General features: G+C 46.9%; 5 protein-coding genes across 5 annotated transcripts; 3 read left to right on the forward strand and 2 right to left on the reverse strand.

Annotated features, from left to right (window-relative positions):
* Positions 1–526: 526 nt before the first annotated feature.
* TRUGW13939_07954 (uncharacterized protein) lies at positions 527–6,547 on the forward strand (the record flags this gene model as incomplete). The annotated part of the gene is made up of 13 exons (XM_035491090.1): positions 527–2,734; positions 2,796–3,061; positions 3,845–3,905; positions 3,968–4,096; positions 4,154–4,377; positions 4,596–4,623; positions 4,751–4,883; positions 4,959–5,029; positions 5,090–5,251; positions 5,331–5,755; positions 5,813–5,903; positions 5,954–6,319; positions 6,383–6,547. The coding sequence occupies 13 exons, from the start codon at positions 527–529 to the stop codon at positions 6,545–6,547; spliced, it is 4,329 nt and encodes a 1,442-aa protein (XP_035346983.1).
* Positions 6,548–7,121: 574 nt separating this feature from the next.
* On the forward strand, positions 7,122–8,890 carry TRUGW13939_07955 (uncharacterized protein; the record flags this gene model as incomplete). Its single annotated transcript, XM_035491091.1, has 7 exons — positions 7,122–7,420; positions 7,487–7,794; positions 7,858–8,447; positions 8,507–8,549; positions 8,612–8,670; positions 8,726–8,807; positions 8,862–8,890. The coding sequence occupies 7 exons, from the start codon at positions 7,122–7,124 to the stop codon at positions 8,888–8,890; spliced, it is 1,410 nt and encodes a 469-aa protein (XP_035346984.1).
* A 457-nt stretch (positions 8,891–9,347) lies between these two features.
* TRUGW13939_07956 (uncharacterized protein) lies at positions 9,348–11,293 on the reverse strand (the record flags this gene model as incomplete). The annotated part of the gene is made up of 9 exons (XM_035491092.1): positions 9,348–9,576; positions 9,660–9,896; positions 10,059–10,253; positions 10,309–10,522; positions 10,585–10,612; positions 10,664–10,818; positions 10,876–10,969; positions 11,031–11,112; positions 11,175–11,293. The coding sequence occupies 9 exons, from the start codon at positions 11,291–11,293 to the stop codon at positions 9,348–9,350; spliced, it is 1,353 nt and encodes a 450-aa protein (XP_035346985.1).
* A 1,203-nt stretch (positions 11,294–12,496) lies between these two features.
* TRUGW13939_07957 (uncharacterized protein) lies at positions 12,497–17,495 on the reverse strand (the record flags this gene model as incomplete). Its single annotated transcript, XM_035491093.1, has 21 exons — positions 12,497–12,783; positions 12,834–12,982; positions 13,035–13,185; positions 13,236–13,281; positions 13,332–13,455; positions 13,502–13,734; positions 13,785–13,919; positions 13,972–14,057; positions 14,102–14,434; positions 14,492–14,645; positions 14,696–15,002; positions 15,071–15,178; positions 15,225–15,370; positions 15,439–15,785; positions 15,839–15,970; positions 16,022–16,088; positions 16,146–16,280; positions 16,335–16,688; positions 16,746–17,267; positions 17,317–17,356; positions 17,416–17,495. 21 exons carry the CDS (start codon positions 17,493–17,495, stop codon positions 12,497–12,499), a joined length of 3,936 nt encoding a protein of 1,311 aa, XP_035346986.1.
* Positions 17,496–18,465: 970 nt separating this feature from the next.
* On the forward strand, positions 18,466–19,975 carry TRUGW13939_07958 (uncharacterized protein; the record flags this gene model as incomplete). The annotated part of the gene is made up of 5 exons (XM_035491094.1): positions 18,466–18,512; positions 18,609–18,688; positions 18,745–19,464; positions 19,523–19,866; positions 19,925–19,975. The coding sequence occupies 5 exons, from the start codon at positions 18,466–18,468 to the stop codon at positions 19,973–19,975; spliced, it is 1,242 nt and encodes a 413-aa protein (XP_035346987.1).
* Between the last annotated feature and the right edge of the window lie 348 nt (positions 19,976–20,323).

A 20,323-nucleotide genomic window follows, 5' to 3' on the forward strand; every position in this document is an offset into this window, starting at 1 on the left:
GCTCTTTTCTTTGAGTATTGCTGAGAACGTCATCTGCAAGTGGAAAGTTTCCGCTCCTCCCCCGCCTCGCCGCACTAAGTCAAGTCAAGTCGGTCCATCTCCAATGCGCGCGCAATTGCCCCCAACAACAATCATCTCGCGAGGAGAGCGCCATTTCATCGTGCCAATTCTCTGTTTCGCAAAAGCCTCTTGATTCTTGTGGTCTGTCTCCTCGGCAAGTGACAGTCGTTAGGTACAGCAACCAACCCAGTCGCTCACAATCGCCGCCCGGGTAGTCAATGTAACTCCGTGGACGCCTCCCTTCGAGTGAAGTTATCTCTCATCAACGCTACCAACCACCTATCTTTCGAAGTTGATCGCCATGTATGCGCCCTGAGAGCCCCACCCACGGTGAATCCTCGCGTCTGAAACGTCCCCCACTATCATAAACGGCCAAGCGACGACAGGAGCGGGCGCAACACCAGCAAACAAGGGTAGAAAAACCATGCATGATATGCCTTGAAGCATCTACTCTATCTATCTCACGATGAGTTGGAACGACCCAGAACGTCGCCGCAAGGTTGTCACGTATGGCAAATCAGCGCGCAATTCATCCGTTCACAGCCGGCGGCCTCTGCCTTTCTCAAGACCAGACGATATGAACGCCAATGCCGTAAATGCGCCTTTGCGATCTGAGCTTCAAACACGGCCTCAGACGCCTCAAAAAACCTACCTGCATCGCGCAAAGTCAACATCCAAAGTCTCCACCGAAACGGCGCCTTACGAGCCTGACACCTCCACTCAAGATAGTCAGCGGAATCTGCGGTCTCCGAAAAGACGCAAGGTCTCGGGAGACCATGGCAAGCAAATACTTCAGAATCCTGACAGCCCACCTTCGTCCAATGTTGCGGCAGACAATACCGATAGAAACCCGCAGCCCCGTCGATTAAAAGGTCAGAGCACGAATGGCTTCACTAACAGCGACAAACCAGCCACCGAATCGCCCGGGCGTGCCCGCAGACATACAAATCGCAACGCTGAGAGAACCGAATCAAACGTACCCTTATCGTTAGCATCACCATCGAGAAAGGAAGACTCGGACAGCTATTATAGCCAACCAGTCCTAACCAAATCACGCCGTTTATTTAATCCAGAGCGAGCTCAACCCCGTGCCTTATCGAGTCCTGAGCCAGACAATAGTCACAGTACAGCTAATACAGGGGAACCTCGAGCACGAAGACGCCTGATAGATTCACTTGGTGCGCATAGTGCTCACGAAGATGGCCCAACAAGTGAACCAGAAACCATAGAACGTTCCCCCAGCCCGGACATATCGACTCCAGCTCCTAAAACGCCAAATGCCGCTGATAGCCAAAATAGCCAAGGCCGCGAGGAGACCATGCTGCGATCCTTCACCAGCGACAAGGCCGAAAATTCCACTCCTTCCCAGTCGATCAGCCCCAAGGTAACCTATGCTCGTCAACGATCGTTCCTTAGCAACCTTGATTTTCAAAGTAATTTGAGCACCGGTAGTGGACTTAACGTCGAGGGCGATTTACATGGCTTGCCAACGCAGCCCACGTCAACTGCGAATCTGGAAAGTGAACCGGCAGAAGATGCCAGAACTGTGCGAAGTATTCACGAGCTTAGACGGGCTGGTGTGAATGCTCGTTTTCAGGGCATGGTTGATTCTATTCTTGAGGATATTGAGGATGTTGGAAGTTCTGCTTCTGTTCGACGTAATGGTCTTATCCAACTTTGTGAGAAGCTGCTTGAAGACTCATTCGCACAGCGATTCATCGAGAGCGGATCTTTCGTGCGCTTGGCAAATAGTATGTCTGCCAAGTTTGATGTGATTGCGTCTCTTCTCTTCGCTGAGGCATATGCATTAATGCTTCGGTTGAACCATTTGCCCCAAGGTATGCACAAGGCATTTTGGCCCGAACTTGTCGCTATGGCCCCTGTACTGCTACCTCTGCAGGAAGGCATCTCTAAACTTCTTTTACAACGTCGCTTTGGGCTTTCTCGGGCCAACCAATCAGCCATCAAGGACGTATCAACTCGATCAGGACAAGTCGCTGGCTTAAGCGATGATTTACCCCTTTCCCCGCGGCGACTGGTGCTGTACTGTATGCAACTGTCTATACGAAAAGTACGAGAAAGCGAGGTCCCGGAAATCTTACCTACCAAAGTCGTCTCCGAGCTGATAAGCATACTACTGAAACTATCAAGTGAGCATGCGATTGACGAGAATGCCACCTTGAATAATTATGTCATTCTTGAAAGCATAATCTCGATTCTTGAAACATACACAACATCATCGACATCCATCGGCAGCTCTCAGCAAGATGCCCTCACTCTGCTCGCCGGTTCCAGCCATTTCTTATCGTCACTGAGCAAGGAGAACGATACGCAAAGCCTCCAGCTTTTGACACTACATTTGAAACTTATCTTAAACGTCACGAATGCAAATTCCCAAATTTGCGAAGGTTTTGCGACGCCTGACCTCATACATAGCTTGGTTACGATTGTGCTATCTGGCTATCCGAGCGGTACAGGGGACTCTACCAACGAGAAAAAGGATTCGCTTGACATTGTTATTCTAGCATTGGGTGCCTTGATCAACCTCACCGAAGAGAATGAAGTTGGCAGAGAAAATATCTTGAATCAAAAAGAGGAGCAGCAAGAGAGCTCGAAGACACTTCTTGAACGTCTCCTTGCACTCTTCGTAGAGGGGCTTGATACAGTATCTGAGGTATGCCTACTAAATAACTCTTAGCCACTATTGATTATCTTTGCCCACTAACTGCAAATAGGCTGATTCGGTGGGCCAAACCCATTATAACGTCGCATTTGGATACCTTTCGATACTTCTCTGCACGCTGTGTCTGAACCACCAAGTGCGTGCCTTGATCAAAACTTCAGTCAAGGGAGCTGGTTTGAATAAACTTTTGGCCACGGTCGAGGAGTTTCTTCACTACCATCGCAAGGTTGATGAGGAGCTCTCTCATTCAAAATCTTTGGGGGAGTTTACACTCAGACTCCAAAGGATTTTGGATCAAATCCATGCGAGCAGGATTTAGTTGTAGTAAACTATGATGTATCTAAAAAGGGATCCCTGGTTTCTCCATGAAAATAGTATTAACAAAAATATTAGCGATTTGTTATTCTCCTTTATACCGTGTAAAGCGAGGATTTGGTGATTGCACGACCTTGTTTCCTTTTTTTGTACAATACTCAACAACCGTTAGAAGTAAGGTACGCTTTATATTTAAACACAAACATTAATAAGAACCAAATATATACACACGCCTATATGACGAGCCACTGGGTCGCGCTAGACCCGAATCGGCACGCGTGCCGTCATCGGTGTCCGTGTATATGACTTTCCTGAAATGCCCGTTCCTCATTCCTTTGCCAAAAAGATCGGTCACCTCCCTCGATATTGGCCGGTTTTGTTCATGATATATATACCAGAGACTTTGCCGAATTTGCATGCTGCTTTGACGGCATCGCCTTATATACTCTAACCCACCTTATATATCGACGTCGACGTGCGGAATCTGTTGGACGCCTATACAATTTCCCTTGCTCTCCATTGTTTTTTTTGGGGCACAATTGCTGCGATTATCCAGTAATAACCAGAGAGTTTTGATACTTTATTGCAATGCCTCCACCGGCGAAACAGCGAAAAATCGCTATAGTTGGGAGTCGATCTGTTGGTACGAACAATTGTCCCTCCCCTGTTTGCGTCCGCCGCTGATTCTTTTCTTTCTTGACCTCTAGGGAAATCGTCGCTTACCGTCCGATTTGTCGATCACCATTTCGTGGAGAGTTATTATCCGACAATCGAAAATACGTTCAGCCGAATTATAAAGCACAAGGGCCAAGACTTTGCGACTGAGATTGTGGACACTGCAGGCCAGGTATGACGACTCCCGTCCTCCATTGACATGCTAATCGAGGCGTTGCTTACTCGTGTTTGCAGGATGAATATAGTATTCTGAACTCGAAGCATTTCATTGGCATCCACGGATATGTCATCGTCTATTCTGTTGCGTCTCTCCAGTCTTTTGAAATGGTCAATGTGATCAGAGATAAGATTCTGAACCACCTCGTAAGTTCAACCATCCACCGCCGTCTTTTCGCAGCTGAACTAAAGGAAACAAACCAGGGCGCGGATTGGGTGCCATTGGTGATCGTTGGAAATAAAAGTGATCTAAAAGCCGATCAGCGCCAAGTTACGTTAGAGGAAGGTCGCCAACTAAGTCAGCAATTCGATTGTGCCTTCACCGAGGCCAGTGCCCGACTGGACTATAATGTTGCAAAGGCTTTCGACCTCATGATTGGCGAGATCGAAAAGTCTCAAAACCCTTCCCAGCCAACAGGGGATAGCAAGTGTGTTCTGATGTGATAGCAAAGAGAGATGTGTGTTTTGAGCATTCGAGAGAGTGATATTTCTAGGTGTCGGCGCTTTGCTCTTGGTTTGGGGAGGAGGGGGGGGTAATGCGTTGTCCTTGTGGATTCTCTATGTAAGGTACAATAATATCCAGTAACATCTAAGTCGCGAGTTAATGGCCAGTTATTTATTTTGATATCGAATCGTGTGTCGCCAGACCATGCTGCATTGGGACTGATAAACCCGTATGAGTACCTGTATGGATACGTGTAATATTACACGCGGATATGCCCCGCATCCCGCTGCCCCTCCTCCAGAACTTCCCACAACACAAGCCACTTTTCGCGTTCAGTGTACTGTCTTTAAATCGAGATGCTGGACTTTAACGATTTCGTGGTTGACCGCGGTGGTGATCCGGCCAAGATCAAAGAGAGCCAACGCCGCCGATTTGCGCCGGAGAGTGCTGTTGACGAGGTGCTGGAACTTTACGCAGAGGCCCGACGAGGTAAATTGAAAAAAGAACTCTTTTGCGCGCACCTTTTTTCCCTTCTCAATGGAGTCTAGACTGACATTTCAAAAGCGAGATTTGATGTTTCACAGATCAACTCCAAGGCCAACGCCGTCCAGAAAGAAATAGGGCTCAAGAAGAAGGTCAGTGAGGCGAACTCGTTTACAAACCCCCAAATAAACCGACGCTGATCGTGCGATTAGAACAAGGAGGATGCTTCTGAGCTACTGAAACAAAAGGCAGATCTGGAACAGCAGAGGAAGGACGCCGAAGAAATAGCAGTGGCCAAAGAAGCCGAACGCGACAGAAAGATTAAAACCATTGGAAACTACGTTCATCCCTCGGTTCCTATTAGCGACAATGAGGTTTGTCCCTATTTTCTTCTATTATACGCTAGTAAAACTGCGGGTTGGTGGGCCATTTCACTAAGCTGTCTCTTTTCAGGACAACAACGTCATCGAGAGGACATGGGCACCCGAAAACGTTGTAGTCGAGAAGCGCGACTGTCTTTCTCACCACGAGGTTTTGACTCGGTTGGATGGCTATGACCCAGAGCGTGGTGTCAAGATCGTCGGCCACCGTGGATATTGTCTGACTGGCTACGGTCTCTTCCTCAATCTCGCGCTCGTCAACTACGGATTGGCATTTTTGTTCGAAAAGGGATACAAACCTAATGCACCTCCTCATTTCATGATAAAGGAGGCCATGGCGAAAACCGCGCAACTCGAACAATTCGACGATGAACTGTACAAGGTTGTCGAAAATGAAAAAGACAAGTCAACCGACAAGTATCTTATCGCAACATCAGAGCAACCTCTTTCGGCATTGCATGGGAACGAGTGGTTTTTGGAGAAGGAGCTGCCTGTTAAGTAAGTTGACACGACCAGGTGGTGTTTTTATGCGACTTCCCCTAACACTCTTCTTAGATATGCGGGATACAGTACCTGCTATCGTAAAGAAGCAGGTTCCCATGGAAAAGATGCCTGGGGTATTTTCCGCGTGCATCAATTTGAAAAGGTGAATACTCTCCGTCATTGTGCTTGGACCCATCGCTTACACTCACCAAGATCGAACAATTCATTTTGACGAAGCCAGAAGACTCATGGGAAGCCTTTGACTCTATGATCGCTACATCGGAGGAATTTTACAAGTCTCTTGGTCTGCCTTACCAGGTCGTCTCCATAGTTTCCGGCGCATTGAACAACGCAGCAGCCAAGAAATACGATCTTGAGGCGTGGTTCCCCTTCCAAGGAGAATACAAGGAGCTCGTGTCCTGCTCAAACTGCACTGACTACCAGTCGCGAGAATTGGAAATCCGGTTTGGCGCCAAGAAGGCCGATGCCAAAAAGACTTATGTCCATGCTTTGAATTCCACCCTATGTGCAACCGAACGAGCCCTGTGCTGTATACTGGAGAACTACCAAACCGAAACTGTGAGTTCTTCTCCCTTTACACTTTTTCATTTTTGAGTCACCCCACTAAACTATCGTGTCTAGGGTATAATTGTACCTGAGGTCTTGCGGAAATACATACCTGGAGCGCCTGAATTCCTCGAATACACAAAGGAGCTCCCCAAGGATACCACTTCAGCGAAGAAGGGCAAGGGAGCCGCGTCTAAAACGTCCGAGGTGACAGAAAAGGTCAAAAACCTCAAGGTTTGAGGAATTGCCAGCCCATCAACGCCAGATGCAGCAATAGCGCCATTGCCGCCAATTTTTTTTAAACGACGTGACCCCAACTAGCAGTACGTGGTTATGCGCTAAAGCTAGCTATCTATCAACTGTTTTCAAGTGTATGAGACCTGACGAGCAAAGACTCGTATCAATACACCTCCGACAGATAGCTTCGTTACTGTAATAGGCAGACTAGCAGATACGGACTTGAATGTTCCGTACTAGAATATGGTCGCAGCAATTTCCCAAAGAATAATAGAAACTGTGGAATACATACAAAGCAACAGTGGTATATTATCTACCGAGTGTAAAACTAATTATTATTATTGTGTACGAAGTATGGTAACTAATTAACCACCGCGCGAATACGGAGCCCGAAAACGGAGCAGAGTGGGGGGGATCGTTTTGCCTCTCGGTGTGGGCTGCGTAGTCCGGTCTTAAGATGGCCTGCTGAGTGACTCATTATTGTTATTTTCCTTCGCTGTTGGTTTTTTTTCCTCTCTTTCCCCTCTGTTCAACCTCCATTCAATTGAAAAAACCATTGTTCACTGTCTGTTGCACGATGGCGTCTGCCCAGGACATCAAGCTCCCCGCGGGTGCTTTAGCCCACCAAGTTTCCCTCTCGACATCTCCTTCAGCTGTGCTGCATTCGCCGCTGTCCAGCTTCGGAACGTCGATTCCTCGTGCTGCAGCGGCTTCAGTGTCCGCGAAACAGCTCAAGCCCTTTGCCACGGAAGATGTGAAGATCCTACTCTTGGAGAACGTCAACCAAACCGGCCGAGATGTTCTTGCGGGCCAGGGATATCAAGTGGAATTTCTCAAGACTTCGCTGCCAGAGGATGAGCTCATTGAAAAGATCAGGTAGATAATCGACCACCACAGAAAAAATTAAGCCAATACAGTACTAATAGTTTGTCTGTCTTCCAGGGATGTGCATGTCATTGGCATCCGGTCGAAAACCAAGCTCACGGCGCGAGTCCTGAAAGAAGCACGCAACCTCATCGTTATTGGCTGCTTTTGCATTGGAACCAACCAAGTAGACCTGAAGTATGCCGCAGACCACGGAATCGCTGTATTCAACTCGCCGTTCAGCAATTCGCGCAGTGTGGCAGAATTGGTCATTGCGGAGATTGTAGTTTTGGCTCGACAATTGGGTGATCGCTCCAATGAGATGCACAACGGTACTTGGAATAAAGTAAGCAACAAGTGCTGGGAAATTCGGGGGAAAACACTCGGTATGTCGACTTGAACGAACAACAACGGGGAAAAAAAGTTCCAAACGCTCATAGCAAATATAGGAATCATCGGATACGGTCATATTGGATCTCAACTGTCGGTTCTGGCCGAGGCAATGGGTATGAACGTCATCTACTATGATGTTGTGAACTTGATGGCCATGGGCACAACTCGACAGGTCGCTACGCTCGAAGATCTCCTTGGCGAAGCCGATTTCGTGACCTGCCATGTTCCAGAGCTACCGGAAACCGAAAATATGATTGGCCAGAAACAATTCGAACATATGAAAACCGGAAGCTACCTGATTAATGCCAGTCGCGGAAGTGTCGTCGATATTCCGGCGCTGGTGCAAGCAATGCGCTCTGGCAAGGTTGCTGGCGCTGCTCTGGATGTGTATCCAAACGAGCCGGCTGGTAACGGAGACTACTTCACAAACGACCTCAATTCTTGGGCCGCAGATCTTCGAGGCCTGAAGAACATTATCCTGACTCCCCACATCGGTGGAAGTACCGAGGAGGCCCAGAGTGCCATTGGAGTTGAAGTCAGCCAGGCCTTGGTGAAGTATGTAAACGAGGGTACCACTCAAGGAGCAGTGAACTTGCCCGAGGTTGCCCTACGTTCATTGACGATGGATCAACCAAACTGTGCTAGAGTATGTTGGAATTACTAGACCCAAGTCTCTGACAACATCGAAACTAATCTGGTTTACAGGTTATCTATATCCACCAGAACATCCCTGGTGTCCTCCGAAAAGGTATACCTCCACGAATCATTTTTTCTCTCTCTATTTCAGCAGGATCGCTAACTCTCTACCAGTGAACGAAATTCTAGGCGATCACAACGTAGACAAGCAAATGACCGATAGCAGAGATGATGTAAGTCTTGCCTAAACCCGATTTACAAGACACAGATATTGACATGTACTGGCAGGTTGCATACCTCATGGCTGATATTAGCGACGTGGACACTGTGATGCTCAAGGACCTTTACGAGAGACTAGAAGGCCTGTCATGTACGTTCAAAGCTATAACTACCCTTTAGGAGATCGATACTAACCCTTTCCCAGCTCGAATCATGACCCGCATCTTATATTAAACGATTTGCAACAACCCAAATATTGAAAGAATTATACATGTGTCAAATGTGAACTGGCGTTATACGGATTGGAAAATGGGGTAGGAGTTGCCATTCAACGGCATCAAAAGCGATAGAAGGTTTTTATTCATGATGTACTTCAACGGCATCCACGTATCTTACTGATATTCCAATTAAATAAACATTCTATTTTACTTAACTTTCATTGAAACTTGGTTGATATTATGCTGTTCCCAAAGGGGTCATATGGTGGCTAATAGAATAGTAGAAATACCTCTAAGCTATTGATACATTTGTAAATAGGACCACGCAACAAAATCTACCTGATAAAATCAAAGGTATAAGACACTGCGTGGGAAAAAACCATTATAATATCAACTTCATCTACGATATAAATTGTAGTTCGAGTCTTCACGCCCTCTGTCTCTGTTCACCGGGCTGCGACTGCGTCGTCGATTCATGGAATTGTGGCCATCTCTCCGGTTACCATAACGCCCGTCATCTGGGCCAGTCCCATGCTGCCCATCGTATCTCGGAACATATGCGTCATTTCTACCGTCACCGCCGCGATTTCCGGTCCAGGAAGGATGATGCCCATCTCTCCAGCGTTCACCGCGATTGTCATTTCTGCGATTTGGTGGCCATTGTTGTTGTGATGATTGAGGAGGTCTTGGAGGTAATGAATCCTGAAAATATGTCAGCAAATCGAGGCAATAAATTATGGTCATCAAGGGAGCCCATTTTCAGCTATGTTTCAAAAAAAGCATACATCAGCATTGTGTCGAAATCCGCCCGTGTTGTTTCTGGAGCCATAGGCTCCCCGTGGCATACTGGGGACACGGCTTCCTTGACCTGTCCCAGAACGAGGACCGGAGTTGTTTGCCGCTCTTCCTGCTGGAGCAGGCTGGGGTTTGGGACGAATTCGGCGGTCAAGTTCGTGCGAGTCCTCGTAATGAGGTAGTTGACCAGGTTCAGCCGGATACGGGGGACTAGTGAAGTAAGGGTGCTGCAAAGCATCAATGGCGGTTACTCTTTTGCGCCAGTCAAGTTTTAAAAGCTCGCTGAGAAGAGATATTGCCAGGGGACTTTGTCTATAACAGGATATACACCGGTCAGCTCAAATCCAAGTCATTGCAGAGTGTCAAAAGAGGAGTTGTTATCGCCTTACTCTCTGAAATATGTGCCTAAGTTTCCAGGTTTATACGGGAATTCCTTGACACCTTCACATCCAGGTAGCGAGCTCCATCCCGGCATATTTTCTTCCGTTGGAGACCCAACAAGTGCAAATATAAGATTTGCTTGATTGAGATCGCTTGTACCGGCAAGTATTGGCTTTCCTTTAAACATCTCACCAAAGACACAACTTCACGGGTTAGCTTATTGTCGAAACACATTGCTTTCGTCGAGCTCAAGCTTACCCTACTCCCCACATATCAACAGCTGTCGTATATCGCCGCAGCTGTAGAAGTAGTTCAGGCGGCCTGTACCACCTCGTAACCACAAGTGGAGTATAGTCTCTCCTCGCTTCGCCCGCACCCTTGCCAGGCTGTGGAGGCTGCTCATCATACGGACGTGCGAGTCCAAAATCTGCTATTTGAAGGATCCCGTCGTTGCTGATAAGAAGATTCGCGGCTTGTCATTGACCATCAATTAGAATCCTTATTCTGAAGATTTCTGGCATAGCTTAGACCAACCTTTCATATCTCGATGAAGAACCCCGCTCTGATATGGTGTTAGCAAACTGGACTTTCAAAGCAGACAACGAAAAAGTACCTCATGCAAGTAACGGACACCTTTCAGTAATTGCAGCAAGTAGCACTTTATTTGCGGCTCTGTGAATTTGACGTCCGGGTTCTCGAGTAGTCCTGATAGATCGTGTTCCATGTAAGGCATCACCATGAACATGAATGGTTTCTTCTTTTGTTCGGCTGTACCATGCGTTAGTAAGATCCAAGTCAAGCGCAGCACTCACTGGGCTCTTTTACGTTTCTTCTGAATTGCCATTTCTTTTAACTGCAAAATGTTTGGATGTGACAGCATTTTGAGTAATTTGATTTCTCGCAATGCAGTGATGGGAAACTGAGAAGAAGAAACAAACATTAGTAAAGGCCCAACACCCCGCGGTGCCTTGATCACTCACTCCATCTTTATCATTATGCATAAGAGTCTTTTTCATGGCAAACAGATCCCCCGTTTTTTGGTAGCGAGCCTTGTATACCTGTCTAGTGAAGGTTTGGATCGTATCAGTCAACCGATTTGACAGACCAAAAGTCAAACCACTCACCCAAAAGTGCCTTCTCCCAGTTTTCCAAGGGATTTATACTCTTCGATATCGCAGCATCCTTGAAAGCGAAGTTCGCCGTTGTCGTATCGTTCGAGCGATCGCTTTGGCGAAGGAGACATCATCGGCGTTGACATCACCATCTTTGTGAGAATCAATAAGTTATCAGGTGGCCGAACTCTCGTCTCTCGATCGTTGTATTAGGAGGACGAAAAAGATCAAACGAATATGGTATGCACGAAGAGTGAAGGGTATGTAAGTCGTCGGCGCATTCGAAATATCATGCGGCATGGGCCACGGCGTGGTGCAAGCGATCGTATCTCATCGATGTAATGGTTAACAATGCGCGACTTCCCGGTAATTATATTGGCGTCAAGGAGATTGCAGGACAGCAATCGTAAGCGTCGTGTGGCGCATTTGACTTGGTGTGAAAAATGCACCCAAGGTCGAGCTTGGGTTATTCTTCAATCTCAGCGCTTGTTTCGGTCAATAAACGAAGATCAATGAACAAGGCGCCGATCTCTCCGACAAACGGGGCTGCACTCCGCCGGAGATGTCATGTGACCCGCTGCCGACGGTAACGTCTTCCTTTTGTATCTCTCGCCGAACCCAGCGTCAATTCGCCTCGACAGACACATCTGGAACCGCAGGTGAGCTCTCCGCCGTGACCCCTCGCTTATGCGCTTTCGCCTTTGAGTTTCTAATCAGTACAGTCATGTCTGGCAAACACCCAATTCACGTCCACCCGGCTCGGCCGTTCTACAGATTTGCTGCAACCGCATTAGGTGCCAGCATGTGGTTCTTTGTAAGGCTTCCCTTGCTACAGCAATTGGCGGTACATGAGGACTAACTTTTCTTTTTCTTTTTTTTTGTCTCAGTTGATGTACCGGGCAAAGAAAGACGGCCCCGCGCTCCTCGGCTTGAAACACCCTTGGGACCACTAAATTTCTTGAGCTTCTATTATTATACAACACCGATCTAGAGGAGCTGACGACGATTCGCATTACATTTTCACATGGCGCTCTCCAACGAATTTTGTACCGGCCCTTGAGAACAGCACACTCGAATTTCATCGAACTACATACCGTGGATACGGAGCGTGAATCTGCTATTTCCTTGATGGTCCGGTGTTATTGTGCGACTATTATTCACAACTTGTACCTAGAATTACTGAACGCGAGATTTTTTTTTGACACCAAAGGAATGGTCTATTTCTCCAATAAATGCTGTGCTAAAATCTATAAACTTTTCTACATGTCTGATGCTATAATTCATTCACAAGATTTGGAGTACATGGAATACTTTCTTTTTCCAACAATACGAAATCACATCCTCATTTCTTCCTGGACAACCTTGTACTGACGTCTCTTTTTCTGGCGATTAGGGCGAAGTTGAAGAAACCCACGCCCCAAGACGCGAGCCAGGTAAGGGAAAAGTCGCTTTTCGCCTATCCAAGAAATGATCAAACTGCACATGGCCAAGAACACGAGAAATATCTTGTACTCTGTAGACATTCGCGTCAACTGCATGACGCGCGTAAATACCTTTGATGAGCCCGTCATCATGAAAATAGAGAGGGCTAGGTCGATGCCAATTGTGACGAGGAAAGGAACTGCACCTCAATTAGCTTTTTGTAAAGATGTAGACGAATTAAATACGAACCATTTTTGAATATAGATTGCCGGAATGGCGGCCCAATGCTCAAGACAACGCTGGTCAATATATACTGATAACAAGAGGTAAGAAACAATGACGTGTTCTCAGAGTTCTCGATATTGGTGTCGTTCAAGTCAATTTTGGGAGGTATGAACCTGTTGTTACAAACTCAGTTTTTACTCTCTCAACAACAATCTGAACACTTACCAAGGTCTTGTCTGGACAGTCTCGAACACAATCAGCTGTGTTAAAGCAGCTATCGCCATTTGTCCAATTAATGGGACAAGGACTTTGCGAGAAACAAGATCTGCCGTTGGCCGTTTATGTGTCAAGATTGGAAAGGGACCATTCCAACCCACTGATAAAGTTGTCAGTTATAATAATAAGAAGGCATCACGTAGATCTTACTGAAAATTGCTATCGGCAGGATCACGGCCAAGTCGATGTAAAGGTACTAAGGTATATCGTTAGTCAAAAGTTACCCTACGGGTTCTGGGGTCTGACCTGAAAATCTCCCAAATTCGAAGCCGATGTGTACAAAAAGCTCACACTAGTGAACTGTATGGCAGAGTACAGACTCATATATTTGAAGCAACAAAAGCTGGTCACCAGTGCCGCCCGACCCTCCCTGTCGAAAGTTAGAAGGCATCCAAGGAAAATCTCGAGAAACGTACTTAATTAGCTTTGGAACACACGATATATCGAAAACCCGGCTCGTGAACGGTGCAGCAACTGATGCCTCTGCATCGGACAAGGAAATTCCAACATCTGCAGCTTTAAGGGCGCCACAATCGTTGGCTCCGTCACCACAGAATCCACAACAGTAGTCTAGAGACTGAAGTTTTTCGACCAATTCGTGTTTCTCATCCGGAGACATTCGAGCAAAGACTTGTCCTTTGATGAGAACCTGTACGTCGTTAGACATTTCAAGACTATCTATATCAATTGATCCCCTACCTTTTTGAGCACTCGTTCGTCGCCGTAGTTGATGAGCCAACGGAATACATCTCCACTGACTGCTAACGAATATGTGCGCATGTTGAAATTATCAAAAGGCACAGAAATATCGTTATCTATAGAATTAAATTGAGGCTAGTTTTTTGTTAGTCAGGATTGAGCCCTTGCCCGGCAGTAGTTCACCTACCTTGAGTGAGAATTCATCAAGTTGTACGGCTGGATTGTCCACATTTTCCCAGATGAGTGAAGCATTTGCATCAAAATGATGGTTACCTAAAACTGTTAGGACACGTCTTCAGGAATGATTTCAAACTTACTATCGGCAAAGCGAGGAACAAAACAAGGAGAGTCTTGGTCCACAAGACCGCAATCACGAGCGACACTTATTGCGGTGAGGATGTTATCGCCTGTACACATGATATTGCGAATGCCGGCTCTCCTCAACTCGTGTATGACTGGTGGAGTTGTGTCCTTGAGCTTGTTCTCGAATATGATAAAACCGAGGAATGTGAGATTAGACTCTGCTTGTTCTCTCGACATCTTCTGGATTTTCATCCAGCTGAGCTTGCTTTCGTATTTTGTAGCACAAGCAATAACTCGATATCCCTTGTGCGTGTAGTAATTCAACAGCTCATCATAATCATGTGGCACTAAATCATGGACTATCAGCCTGGTAGTCATCTAGTAAATCACTGTAATTTACTCACAACTGTTGGCATGGCAAATCTCCTTCATACATTCCGGGGCACCTTTGACAAACACACTGGCCCCGTTGTCACCAAACTGTCGGACAATGACACTTGTACGGCGAAGTTCGGAAACGAATTCGAATGACCGCAAAATGCCCAATTCCAAACGACCCTGTTAAAACCATCAGTTAAATTTGCTAACTTGGCAAGACCAAAACGGACCTCTTCATTTTGAAAACCATAGCCTATAGTAGGTGGTCTTGCCACTGAAGGTATGATTGTATCTCCTTTCATACTTGTCTGGTGATCAATCTGTGCATTGCCCCCCTCCTCAAAAGTCCATCCAGTAAATTCAAACATCTTGATATCGAGGGGATCACCCAGTAGCTCGCCGTCAATAACCCGAAGTGAATGGCATGTGGCCATAGTATGTATGACCCCTTTACATTTATCTTGGTCAATTGTGGTGTTGCGCCGTGGATTGACACTCGAGGCCATATCTGCGGGGCTAGAAAACATGTCACCGAATCTATACCACAATTAGCCCTATTACAGCCTGTCGGTGACAGAAATAGATAGACAAGTCTAGATAACTACCTTCGGTTTGTGCCGACCGTTTGAGTTCCGAGAACATCTAATCCATCCTCGGTCAACGTTCCAGTTTTGTCGAAACAGACGACATCTAGTTTGCCTCCAACGTTGACCCTAAGTCGGTCAGATTTGGTCATATACTAAGTGAATATGCGCATACCTCTGCGGACTTATACAGAATATCTGCTGGTTTCTTAGTCGGGATAGTGCAAAGTTGGTCCCTATAGTCAAAGTCGCAGGTAATGCCGGTGGGACGACAATAGTGATGAGATCGAGAGCCCTCACTATGACAGTGCGCCAAGATAGCTGCCATGAAAAAAGATCGTTAATTAGCGACATTAAAAGGCAGAGAAAGGCACGATTCCTTGACTTACACCAAGCCTTATGAAATTCATAAACGAAGCTGTGAACCCAAAAATCGCAATCACTCCCATTACAGAAATATAGCGGAAAGAATCTCGGTAAAATTTAAACCCGGAAGGCTTGGGGAAAAGCATTGAGCGAACCAAAGAGCCCTTTGTTGTTGAGAATCCTGTGCGAAGAGCAATACCAAGAGCAACGGCCTCGCCGCCAGTGTCGCGTGGTTTCCTTGCGCGAATCACTTTTGTGCCATAGAAAAGAAAGTGTTTGGCCACAAGCGGATTGATGGAGGGGGCTTTCAAATCGAGGTTGTCGAGGAGGTCCTCCGTAAGAGGCAGTTTGGAAACGGGAACAGATTCGCCTAAGGGCTTTGATTAACTTTCTATTTCCCCAAGAGCGACGGTGTATACATACCGGTTAACATGCTCTCGTTTATAATGCAGTCACCGGACAATAACAAGCAATCACATGGTACTTGGGTCAGTGATGGATCAGAGACTTCAAAAACGTCACCCGGAACCATATTAGTAGACGAAACACTTCTCCCTGTGACAACTTATTAGCACTGAACAATAGATGAGGAGATATAGCTCATACAGAATCCATTTCGGAGCACTCTGACATTGCATTCAAAGTGAGAAACTTCCCTTAAGCGCGCCATTGTCTGAACATAGCCAGTTAGGAGTGAAAAATAAACAATACGGCCGCTTAGAGGACTCACCGATCTTGTCTCTAAGATGGTAGCACTAATACTGAAAATAGATATAAAGAAAATACATGCAGCGTAGTAATAATAGTCGTCCAAAGACCATAAAACCAAACTTGCAACTTGGAAAATGTAGAAAGGATGCAGGACCTAAAGCATGAAAAGTTAGCGAAGTTGTCGCCCGAAGTATACAGGGAGACAAACCTCGTCGATGAGAAGCTGGGCCATAGGCTTCTGGTCCACATCAATGAGGTTTTGACCAAAAACCTGCTCCCTTCTATCTCTCTCGTCCGCATCCAGCCCCAGCCGCATAAGTTTGGCACTCGTCCAACTCGGGTCCTTCCAGCCGTTGACAGACAAAAATTTATCTTTGAGGGGGTGGTAAACAAATCTTAAATACCGATAATCTATAGACCTTAGATAATTCAAGTTGGGGTCGCTGTCTTCCTCGTTTTCATGGTTGAGGGCCTCGAGCGATGCAATACCAAACACTGTAGAAAGAGGATGTCCATAGCTTTCTTTGGATATTTGGTGAATCAAAAATTGCCCATATTGATCCTGTTGGGAATTTAGTACTGGCATTAGGCGGGTTGCCAAAATAACAGGGTGACTAACTTCAATTGCGACCCAATGGCAGTCGCCAAGTGGTGTTTGAGTTCCTATCAATCGTATGCGCCATTTGGGAAGCCAACGGAGAACGAGATACGCCAATCCTAGAGTCAATATGCATATAGCCATATACATAGTGAACCCGCTCGGACTGGTGCGAAACCCTGTTATCATAGCTGTCAAGTCCTCCGTCACGATGTAGATCTTCTGGCTAATACGGCCGCCACTTCTCTTCCATTCGGCTAGTGAATGCGACGATTCGTAACGAGAAAGAAGGGGATCTTCGACAGAAACGTGGGAATAGGATCGGCTTCTAGGTCGCCCAGGCAATGACGCCGTTTCCTCATACTCGTCCTCTATATCCCTCTCCCCCGACACACCATCCTGCTCCACGGCTTCTTCACTCTCCCATCCCAAGTCGTCGTCTTCGAGGTAGGTAAATGTCACGGTGGAGTCATTCCGAGGTCGACGATGCGCAAATGATACTGTACTGGAAGGGATGCTCTCGGACATGGGTCCAGAGAATACCTATCGATGGGGTTAGGCTCCGGTCATCTGAAATTGCGGTCCGATATACCTCATCATGTGCCATCTCTACCTCCGAGGCAATACTCATACTGGTAGCACTTCTTGTTAGCGGGTTGACGAACCAGCCATGCATTCGTGCTCAGCTTACCTGCTCCTCATGGAGTCTCTCCGGCCTCCGCCTGGAGAGATCCAGACACCGCCGACATGCGGCTCTTGACTAGAAGGCATTTCTGTCGCGTTGCCTTGGTGCTTGCTATCCAGACGCGCCGTGTTCGATAGGTCGTTAGCATCTACCTGGTGACATCACAAGATACAAGCATGCGCGGCAAGGTCGGAGCAGGACATAGCCGTGGGAGGATGTAGTCGACAGCTCCGAAGAAACTATAGCATGAGCGGCGGTGGGAGCCAAAAATGGCTCGACGGCGCAGGCAAGGCAGATAAACGGTTCCATCGCTCTTATCGGAAAGCGTATTACGCCGTAATTTATACGCCAAGATTAGTTTATATGAAGAGCGAGTGCAATCATGCTGCCAAAAATAGATATATGCTTTACTACCTGTGCTGTTTCTACTGTCTATTGACTAGCTACTATACACAGGCTTTGTTTCTACTTTGATTTTGTTTGTGTTCCTGGCTCCAGCCCAGATCCAATAGAACCACGGTAATTACCATCGTAATGAGATGATTACACCGCAATGAGAGGGAGGAGTGTATTCTATGAGTGTTATGTGGTTCCTCAGGAATAAAATAGACCGTAGTATTTGATTTGATTTGCTGATTTCGATGAAAAAAAGGGGAGACCAACAGGGAAAAAGCGCAGTAAGCGGAGGGGTAATTGGTATCTGAAAGGAACGCTCTGCAGCAACCAACACTAGGGCCATGAAATAATATACTCTCGACAGACACAATAGCACAGTCCCTAACGCCAGGCCCTGTCATCGCATGGCTGCAGGGAGAAGGGGAAAAATTAAAAAAAAAAATTAAAAATTTCAAGACCAGTTGTTGGGTGTTCCACGTTTCTCAACAGTCATGGGTAATGCCAAGCCGGTGGCCAAAACGGCGCTAAGGTTCCCACCAAGTCAGTGCTGGCGACCTCCAAAACTCTTTGCCATGAAACTTTCTTCTCCCGTTGACTTGACTCCCTCTCCCTTTCTCTCCGACGAGTCATCAATCTGTCTGCATCTTCACATCGCCCATCATGTCGGAACCTATCAGGAACAAGAAGGCTGATTTCCCGGTCGCTCCGTGCGTAACATCCTGCATCACCCTGCCCCTCACTCGTTGAATCGAAAAAAATAAAGTCCGCAGGGATAGGCATGCTGACAAGACCTCATGGAACAGGACCCCCCAAAACACGCCCGCCACCAATGCCCCTATCTCCTCTCACGCCCAACAACCTGGCGTTGCCAGCATCACCGAGGGTAAGGCCTTTGTTTTGAAAACGGATGGTTGCAGATCACTAATTGTTTGTCCGCAGAGAACCTCGATCCTGCTGCCGCTGCCGCCAGCCTGTTTGCTAAGAACCCGGCCCTCATCTCTATGATCCAGGGCAGACTGGGTTCTCTTGTCGGACGTTCATCGGGTTACATCGAATCGCTGCCCCTCCCAGTTCGCCGTCGTGTTGCTGGACTCAAGGGTATCCAGAAGGAGCATGCTAAGCTCGAAGCCGAGTTCCAGGAGGAGGTTTTGCAATTGGAAAAGAAATATTTCCAAAAATTCACACCTTTATACGAAAGACGTTCGACCATTGTCAATGGAGCCTCTGAACCCACCGAGGCTGAGATCGAAGCTGGAAAGGATGAGGAGGAGGACCAGGAGGAGAAGGAGGAGGAGACCAAGCCAGAGACCGACGCCGCTGAGGAGACAAAAACGACTGGTGTTCCAGAGTTCTGGCTGTCTGCCATGAAAAACCAGATTTCTTTGGCCGAAATGATAACAGACCGAGACGAGGAGGCTCTCGAGCATCTAACTGATATTCGCATGGAGTATCTGGATCGCCCTGGATTCCGCCTGATTTTCGAATTTTCCGAAAACGAGTTCTTCACAAACAAGACTATTTCCAAGACATATTTCTACCAGGATGAAAGCGGCTATGGTGGCGACTTTATTTATGATCACGCTGAAGGAGACAAGATCGACTGGAAGGACGACAAGGATCTTACAGTTCGCGTTGAGAGCAAGAAGCAACGGAATAGAAGTAAGTCCCAAGCCAAGCATCAACAGAATCGCATGAAATACTAACCACTTGAACTTAGGCACTAAGCAAACTCGTGTGGTCAAAGTCACTGTACCAACCGAATCATTTTTCAACTTCTTTTCTCCTCCAAAGCCCCCTGTGGAGGATGATGAAACAGTTGCGAGCGATATTGAAGAGCGCCTGGAACTTGACTACCAGCTTGGCGAGGACATCAAAGAGAAGTTGATTCCGCGTGCCATTGACTGGTTCACCGGTGAAGCCCTCCAATTCGAAGAACTTGGAGAAGAACTTGATGAGGGTGACTTTGACGGCGAAGAAGACGACGAAGATGATGACGATGACGACGATGACATGGATGATAGGAGGTCAGACGATGGCGAAGAGGAATCCGACGAAGATGATGTACGTGGACTAACACCAAAAACAAAACAACTACAATGCAGATGCTAACCTATACTAGGACGGTACCTCGAAGCCGAAAAAGGAGGCCGCCGAATGCAAGACGAGCTGATCTCGGAAATGCATTTGATGTCATAAAAAGCTGGCCACAAAGCAGTCTCCCAGTCACCGGGCTTTTTTCATGGTCGCGCCTTTGTCTTTTTTTTTCCCGCTTTTTTTACGCTCCAAGCATAATACGATTAATTTGTGTTCCCCACTGATTCCGACACCGTTGCCAATAGATAGCACCAGAACAACTGCATCGACAATCCATTTGTCCCGATGAAAAACGCCCCAGTCTTTCTTCTTTTTCTTCTTATCATCATCATCTTCATCACTACGGATGGCGAGAAACTTGGTGAATTAGGGGTGGACACTTGCAATATTTCCTGTTGCTGTTTCTAATATAATTCCTGTGTCG

The sequence above is a fragment of the Talaromyces rugulosus genome, chromosome IV (assembly GCF_013368755.1).
Source record: "Talaromyces rugulosus chromosome IV, complete sequence".
Taxonomy (NCBI): Eukaryota; Fungi; Ascomycota; class Eurotiomycetes; order Eurotiales; family Trichocomaceae; genus Talaromyces; species Talaromyces rugulosus.